This window comes from Dermacentor albipictus, chromosome 5 (genome assembly GCF_038994185.2).
Source record: "Dermacentor albipictus isolate Rhodes 1998 colony chromosome 5, USDA_Dalb.pri_finalv2, whole genome shotgun sequence".
NCBI classification, from domain to species: domain Eukaryota; kingdom Metazoa; phylum Arthropoda; class Arachnida; order Ixodida; family Ixodidae; genus Dermacentor; species Dermacentor albipictus.
In genome coordinates this window covers 118,669,951-118,678,960 of record NC_091825.1, presented here as the reverse complement: position 1 = coordinate 118,678,960, position 9,010 = coordinate 118,669,951, and the positions used below count along the sequence as shown (strand labels likewise).

Here is a 9,010-nt window from a genome sequence, read left to right as displayed (position 1 = left end):
TAGAGTACAATACAGTGCGTCGCAACAGACGAATAATTAGGTCCAATCAAAATCAATGACGTCACAGACAGCTGGCACAGGTAATTAAAGGCGGTGTCACCAACCATCTAATTTCGGTGCCTTTTCTGTCTATCTTGATAAGAATGGCTTATTTTTTATTGTGTTGCAGAGGCATAATTTACATATGGAGTTCTAATTATTTTTCTGTTTAGTGTCTAACAAACCTGCAAGGATTCTGGATTGAATATGAAAATTATCACAACCGTTTAGGGCTTTTATGTAGCGCTGTTCTTGATGTATGCAGATGAAGAACCTGCATAGATGTTACTGAAGCTCTTATTTTTAGTCTTGCAACTCTCCTTTTTATTTTATTCATGCAAATCTGGTAATTGCTCCACCCTTTGCACAATGTTTATGCTGTTACTGTTCATTATCTCAGGAAAGGACTCACACAACCACATACAAAACCTGTGCTTACACAGTTTATTCAGAAATGAAGAAAAATTCCCAAAGATACATTTTCTTTAAAAACGAAGCTCTGTTTCTCCGGCACAACTCACTTGTCCATACCAAGTCAATTTATACCTCGCAAGAATAATCCCGCACTAATTGGTATACAACACAAAAATAAAGTATCCAAAGGACATTGTTTTTCACCATTCAGTGCAAAAATGTAGGCACAGGCAAGCACGAAACGATAAGAAAATAAATTACCTCGGTATGTCCGGATCGGCAGACAACACTCCTTTTCTTTTATACTTTACCACTCCACAAGTGCTACTACGGTTTCTCCTTCATCAAAGACTTGCATCACATATAGCTTTGCTATTAGTACAACTAATTTTCCTTAGCATCGGAATATCTGTCTCCAGTATTAAAATAGTAGTAGCAAAAAGCAGAAAAGTGACGAGTTTCTTAACTGCTACACACTTTGAACTGTGTGAACCTTGAAAGCTGTGCTCCATGAATTATATAGCCAATGATAGCATGCCAGCATGCCACTTGTATTCGCTAAACATGAAAAAATAAGAGAGTAGTGGCTTATCGGAGTCACTTTATTTCATTGGTGCTAGATACTAACAGCGTTAAAGATGCTGCAACTGTTCACTAATTTAACTATAAAGACTAAGACGTGTCCTTAAATAGTTTAACCTCTTCAGCATTAATACAGGAACGCCAGCAGACAACTGAAATCAAAGTGCTGACAGCCGTCAATCATTTCAATGTAACCCTGCAGGCAATCATATCAGCAACCATGTTTCAGCCTGTTCTCCGCTCATTCGATCCCAATTTTTGCATGTTTACTGTAAGCTCCTCATATAGTATGGAAAGGAGGTGCATCAAAATGTTGTGTCAAGCAAGATCAACAAGTGCATCGTAGCAACATGTTAAAACTGGCCAAACATGCGAGCCATGAACACTTGACCAATACCAGCTGAACAATAAACTACAAACAGGTAGAAGCAAACCGACAAAATTCATTTGCATGGACAACAATTTAGATAAATGAGAGCAGCCTGCCAAATGAAGATGCTGTCTATATAATTTTCTGACAACACATACATGCTATCACAAGTGCTTGAGTTTACCTGCCTATAGCCAATGTGAAGCAACAGTCGCTGGCCAGATCATTGGTCTCCAATCTCCACATCATCTTCGACAAAACTAGCTGTGCGCTGGCTGCATGCAAAAATGCCTCACAACTTCTGTCTGCCCACTGAAGAGAAAGCAAAAAAGAAAAACAGAATAGAAACAGGCGAGATGCGCCCAGTCTAATGACGGGAGAGGGCCAAGGCCTTGCAGCAGAAGCAAGCTCTAAGGTGGCTACAAACACAGACACAAAATGACTTTGCACCAGACATAGCGGGACGCTGAGGGACGGTTGTCGAAGAGGAGGGTGGGGACCGTCCTAGGCTAGATGTTCAGGTGGGAAGGGAGCGTCACGAGGTCATGTCTTCGGGTCCTGAAGGCGGAGCCATCAGGGTCCCTCCGAGCCTGTGGTAAGCAACCTGAGCGCTTTCTGCAGGTTTTCAATCGCTGTTGGAACATCCTCATACTGCAGCGCGCTGCCAGCAAACTTGCAGTACTTCTGTGCTTTGAGAAAGTCTTCCGAGTTCAAAGCCACGCCATCTGAAAAAAAAAAAAAGAAAGAAAACCTGCTGAACAAGGGAACGACAGTGAAGCTTTGTTACAACAGAGTTACGAGGACAGTGTGTGGACTTCACTATAAGTGGTATTTCGCTAAAAGCAGATAGCTTTAAAGGAGCCACGGCAGCGCAGCTCGCACAATCAGACTGTGTAAGAGCTCATAAAAGGTTTATTGAAATGAAGCTGCACTCAATAGTGACACTGCACCAGCAGCAAGATTCTTCCGTGTCTATCGGTTATCATCATAAGTACATTTGGTCCCAAGGAGCTGGCTCCACTTGCCAGAGTGACCTTCACAGCACTCTCTGTGTTTCCAGGTTTGTGTGAAGAAACCCCAAAAGTCACTGTGGATGCTGCAGTAAGCAGTCCTCTGCCAATACCCCACTTTGCATTTCATACTAAGTGGAGTACAGCAGCATTGCACTTTGAACAGTTCAGTGATTAAAGTGCATGCACTGTAATCAGCAGTAGTAAAGACCGAGGAAAGTGGTAATTCAACCCAAGCGATTTCTCTAAAATGAGGGATTACTGTAATTACCATACTTACTCAAATCTAATGTGCCCCCACGTACAATGTGCAGCCAGCTTTCAGGCTTCAATGTGTGACAATGTAGTTAAAGCACACCAAACCACTACTCCCTCAGCTTGCCACATATGAATGCACAGGACTGAAGGGTAAACAGCTGCCCATTGCACGTGACCCCATACTGACAAATGCACAGATTCTTTATTCAAGTTATTCAAGGGGCCCCAACACCTTTTCTTAAAAACCGAGCAATATGCTGGAATGACTGTAATGCCTTTCTAGGAATACACTACTGAAAAAATTCTTGAAATGGGCCCAATGTGTACAAAGATGTGAAGAGTGCAATGTTTACTTTCCCCAGTTCTCCTCGACTCGTCAGTTCCTCAGTGCTGGGGCAACTGCTCATAGCAAAGCATCCCCCCCCCCCTCCCTATTGCTCCTTCCTTTCTTCTTGCCAGAGTGTACAGTCGCGGACAGAATAAAATGGACCACGGGATCTCCGAAAATGTTCAATTCCCGAGCAGCCTCTAGCAGTAACCAGTAAAACTGCCCATGACAACGTTGTTAGCATATTCTAGTCGAGGTCCAAAATGCAAATACCAGATTGCGTTGTGAGGTTGCGGAGATATTCAGCTTTTTCTTAGATTTCATGGTCAGTAATATTCTGTCCGCGACTGTACCTCTCGTTGCCCCTTGAGGCTGGTGTTTGACAAATGTGCCCAAGAGCAACAGAGGAGTGTTGACAGGACTGGCAGGAAGCTCATGGCGAGTAGTTCATGGTCATGGACAGTTGCTCAATTGCAGCTGTTTATGCGCCATTGCACAAGCTGGAACATCATTGCTGACTAACATACAGCAAAAAAAGAGCAGAAGCTGCAAGAGAGCAATCAATCTATCATGTGCTATTGTACGTTCCCTGCTGCAAGCAGCACAATATCTTGCTTGCAACATTGGCAACATTGTCTACAGTTGGGAAGAGTTCTTTTTTAAAAAAGGCATTCACACAATACCTTCGACTATTCCTTTTCTTTTTCATTAAATGAAGGCACTAGACCTCTAAACTCTAGAAGAAATATTGACAAGCCTCAGAATGCCCTAAATAATTCAATATAATAGCTTTTCTATGGCCAGTTCCACTTTTGTTATCCAGGAGGTTGTGTCGTAACATGATGCAGGAGGAGGCCATGTAGGGGCAGAACATTTTAAAACTCCCTAAGTCACTTCCTATGCTGCTACTTGTGAGGGTCAACATACCAGCACAGCCGATGAATAATCGAGTGTCGAAGCCTCGCAATGACCTGCTCCTACATGACTATGTCCCGCGCCGTGACGTCCCAACAGAGAAGAAATAAAATATTATGAAATGATATTTAAAAATATATTATAACATAATATTAAATTATTTACTGCCAGTATTTTTCTAGGGTGTAGCACTCCCAGAGTTTCATTTTAACACTTTAACACAAGAAATGAATAGCCTAAAACATGGTGTCAGTACTCCTTAAGTTCGAAAGTGTTTCAGTGCCCCTCTAAAAGAGTATGGCAAAGTGCTTACTTGCAGCCCGAATGTCATCAATCGGGGCTATCGACGGTGAAGGCTGCGTCGAACCGCTAGGTGTAGAAGGGGGGGCCTGAGACCCTGGGGTGGGAACGGGAAGGGACGATGGCATAGGCTGGTGGTCACCGTAACTTGATCGGGCACTGCTGGGACCAGGCTCTGAGAATCCGGAAGCAGTGGCCCCTCCGACCGCAAACCCTGGAGGGAGCGGTGGAAATCCGTCGCTGCCTCCCACTGCTCCAGTTGGTCCGTTCGAAGGGCTTGGGTTGCCACCGACAGCTGAAAAGGCCAAACAGCGTCTCATAATGTGATGAGATTATGCAAGTTTTTAAAACTACTGCTACTACACCATCACCATTTTATTTCAAGTCTACTAGAGGATGAAGGCCTGAATTAGTGCAGTACATAAAAAAGAAGATTTTGATCTAGCATCGCTGACTTCTCCACTTTGTCTACGCGTTATAGTTGGGCTGCAACAAATAGCTGAGAAGGCCAACAATATTGTATCGACAATCCTAGCGAAATATGTCCACAGAGTATGCAAGCTTCAGGGAACCACATGGCGACTATCATTGTCACCAATCTATTCTAAGTGTGCCATGGGACAAAGACCAGAATTAGGCACACAAGAACCAAGAATACTGAGACTTCTGCATCGGCTTTACAAGAAGGCTGAGTGTTTGGTTGACAATTCTCACCACAGGGTAAATGGCCATTTTAGAAAGACCAAGTCAGTATTAGCCTAGTGTAATATTACTTCAGTGAGTAGACACAGAACTTAAAAGAAAAGAAGATCACCTATAACCATTTCTTACAACATTTCTTTCAGGCATAAATTACACAATTACATTCAAATATGAGCAAAACTGACAAGTGCTGATGATTTGACAGAAGTGATGGTAAAGCAGACAAGGATAATATATATTAGGCATTTTCAAACTTAAATTACTTCAAGTACACTTTTCAGAAATGCTATTCGCTGGTTGTGGTGAATGACCATACCACCAGCGTCTTCTTCAAATCCTTCATCTTCGCCCTTCAGAGGTCCTGGAACTGGCACTTCGCCGTTCTTGAGGCATCGGTGAATGTATGCTGCCTTCCATCTTGCATACTTCCGATGGTTGGAAACCTGTAGACAAAGCGTTTAGTACAGCTTTACCATGAGAACTCTCACAGGCCAAGCTGCCTCCAAGGCCAGCATGATGTAAAATGTCTATTCCAATGCTGTTCTTTTTCATGCTTTTCATCAATGGCCAAGGCAGTGTTCTATCCACCTTATCACTGAGATTTGCTGGCCGTGAATGACGCTTGATTAAAGAACAGAATAGAAGAAAAGGAATACTTAGATTACACCAGCCAAAGTCACTTTCTACCCTGCAAGCTGAGCATACTACGCACTTCTGTGAAGACCGACTTGTATTATTAAAAACAGGAGATGCAAAACAAAATTTTTGCTGACAAAGCGTCACAGCAGCACTGCACATCAGAATTTGTAGAGGTTCCGACTTGTTTCCAATGAGGGCGCCACAACGCAGTCATATAATAATTAGTTACCGGCCGTGGTTGCTCAGTGGCTATGGTGTTGGGCTGCTGAGCACGAGGTCGCGGGATCGAATCTCGGCCATGGCGGCCGCATTTCGATGGGGGCGAAATGCGAAAACACCTGTGTGCTTAGATTTAGGTGCACGATAAAGAACCCCAGGTGGTTGGAATTTCCAAAAAGTGGTTTTGGCACGTAAAACCCCATAATCTAATCATATAATAATTGCCCTTTTGTGCTATAGAAGGTGGCACACCACTGTCGCATTCACATAAACGTAGCCTGTGAGAGAAGCCAGAGTGAGGTCTTTGTGTTAATTTTGACTGTTTCAGGTTTTTTAACCATTTATTGACGAGTGTCACCTAAAGGTAATGCTCGTTGCCTGTAGGCAACATCATTTTTTTTTTCCCGAGTTTCGGTGTTGAGTACAAAGTTTTTGGCCAAAACTACATGACCTGCAGCAAGCATCATATGTTGGCTTAGAGCAGGAACACCGGATGAGGAAGACGACATTTGGCACATGACTCACTTTCTTTTGAAAGCATGCTCAGAGGAGGAGACGGACCGATGCAAGATCTCCGGCTGCAATGACCTCGCACACGTGATGTAAAGCAAATGAAATGTACACCCATGGTTCACACATGACGAGAGCTGTCTGGGCGAATTCCAAACGAAGCCAAAGGTGGCTTGGGGTGACGCTAACCTCCAGTTTTCTGCATGGCGTTTCCCCTCTGTTGAAGGGAAAGTTTCCACAAAATATTTGTTTGTTGCTTATGCTTATTCTTGATGTGTTTTGCCCATTTAACCTGAAGATTTAGCCACGATCGGAAGTCGAACCTGCGACCGCATGCTCAGTAGAACTACAACCACAGCCACCGAGGCACAACATGGGGTGGGAAATCAAAGGGAAATTAGTACACTGATTAGAGGAGAGGGTGAATTTGAGTTTATTATCCTATTCTTAGTAATGTAAAGGAAAGTAAAAGTGGAAGAGAACTTTTCAGCAATGCGAGTTTCACCCACAGCCTCCAATTGCGCTGTGGCAGTAACTGCCCCACCTCCGCCTTACTAAGATGTTAGGGCAGTTTAATTAAATAAAGAATGCCTGGCTCATTCCATGCTTGTCGAAGCTTCCATGCCTGTTCATTTTAAATGGCAATCACTTGAGCAAGAAATTGTTTAGAAGCCACAGACGATTCTCAGTATGAGCGAATAGCTGAATGCTTCTAGAGAGCTGTTCACTTTAATGAAGGACTGGTGCACTTGAAGGTACGTATTTGTTACAGAAATTATATTTGGGTAGTGTTTGTTGGGTCACTGCGAAATTCAGTGGAGAGAAGAGCCGTTAGAAAGCACATCTGTAATGGCTGTACGTCTTAAAGAGGTAGAACAGTGGTCACCGAGCGAAGAATACGCACCGTAAGTCAGTTGCATGTAGGCACATGGCCTTTGCATGGGCAGTGAAAGACCCATCCCCATGAGATAGGCAAAAGTGCCTAAAAAAGCTATTCACTTTGATACCAAGCCCTTGAATTCTCAATTCTACCGAAACACTTCAGTTGGAGGTTACACAGGGGCAAAAGAAAAATCAGGTACCTGCAGTAGTCAAATAGCTTTATCAGAATACTAAAAAATATATATGCTCTACAGTCATACTTTTCAAAAACAACAGCGGCTGCAAACAATGAAGACTGTCCGTGAAGAGAGGCCGAGATCAACATACCTCGTCTGTTAGTTCTCCAAACGTTGTGAGGACATCAAAAAGGTATGCAGCTGTGTAGAATGCCTTGATGACATTCCTGCAAAGTAAAATAAACCGCCGAAGCTAGCTGATAACACTGCTGCAAGACGAACGATAATTGTTAAAGCTGGCATGAAACAAAGAGCACATACTTGTTAAAGCGCGCTGCCCTGTCCTCGCCATCTGCCCAAAGAAATAGCTTCAGTGCTCTAGTCTCAATGTGGGCCTGGGCAACGACGTCGCTGTTGATGGCTTCTTCATCTTTCCTCTTGGCTTTTTCCTGCACAAGTATTAGGCAACGTTCCTGCAGCCAACCACTCAAGTGAGCTGGACACGGCATCCTATTACCTACTCCTACACAAGAAAAAAATTCTTTCCCACTAAAGCTAAGCAATGTGGAAGCAAATGCAGCTTACTTCTTGTTTGCTTACAAAGCAGTTTTCTCAATTCTGCTAGACAGTTAGCACATTATTAGGAAAGAAAATTCGTCGTGGGTAAAGTAAATACAACGGAAATATTGGTGAAGCTAGACTAGTGATCATAATCCAAACCAGATAAAAAGTTCACAGAAAGATAAAAACTTGAAGTAATTGACAGCGAAATAACATAAAAGTTAAAAGCACTGCAAGCAATTTTGTGCCCTAAATTACAGTTTTACCTGCACTAGTTTTAACTTCATTTTATATGCTGGAATGTTAATTCCGCTCTGCCATGAACAATACAGCCGAGCAACAGGACGCCCAGTGAATGCTATCCTAAACGGACGTCGAACGGACACGTCCAAGAAGCTTAACGCTACAGTGACACTTCTTGTTCGATCACTGTTGTTCACTAGCGGTCATAATTGTGTTATTTTATCCAGAACTGCACTCGCATACCTTCTCCAACCAATCCATGTAGGCCATGAGGAATCCTCTGCTTTCAGAGGAAGATCTGTCAACCTTCATACCAGTCTGCAGCGCATAGAGTCGGCCTGCAGCAGTGAGAAAACGCAACATATCAGAGAGAGATAGCTGTAACGTCCGCAGCTGTCAACGTGAACCGCAAGCATCCGGAATAGAGACGAGACCTTGGTCAAGTCTGGCGCGCATATCGAGCAACAGTTCAAAGTCGGCACTCTTAAATCCTCAACACCAAATCTGCGGAGCGCACATTTTGGGCAGAAAAGTGTCATTCTTTATCCGGTGATCTTGTGGCATTTAAACACACAAACTACACGGCGATCCTGCTGTGCTTCCGCGGGCCCGCCCCTCCTCGCTTCTCTATCCGCAGGCATGCATTCGGGATGACAATGACTTAAATCGTTGAGCTTACACCAGTAGGCGATGACTGGGTCTCTGGAGTCATGCTCGGCTGCTATTTTTACGTAAGGAAGCACTGACTTTAATTTATCGGGCACCTGCGGTAGCGGAGCGGCCGCCATTTTTAAAAGCTCCCTTGGCTCCCTGTCTTGATGTTTGCCTTTCGGCAATATAAAAAGTGAGAGCGATTAACAGC

The 9,010-nt window shown here is 43.6% G+C and overlaps 1 protein-coding gene across 1 annotated transcript; it reads right to left on the bottom strand.

Moving 5' to 3' along the window:
- Positions 1 to 466: 466 nt before the first annotated feature.
- Positions 467 to 8,986, bottom strand: Vta1 (vesicle trafficking 1). The gene is made up of 7 exons (XM_065449552.1): positions 8,828 to 8,986; positions 8,392 to 8,486; positions 7,666 to 7,793; positions 7,496 to 7,571; positions 5,235 to 5,361; positions 4,230 to 4,511; positions 467 to 2,130 (listed from the first exon to the last, which is right to left on the bottom strand). Exons 1-7 carry the CDS (start codon positions 8,934 to 8,936, stop codon positions 1,979 to 1,981), a joined length of 969 nt encoding a protein of 322 aa, XP_065305624.1. The 5' UTR covers positions 8,937 to 8,986; the 3' UTR covers positions 467 to 1,978.
- Between the last annotated feature and the right edge of the window lie 24 nt (positions 8,987 to 9,010).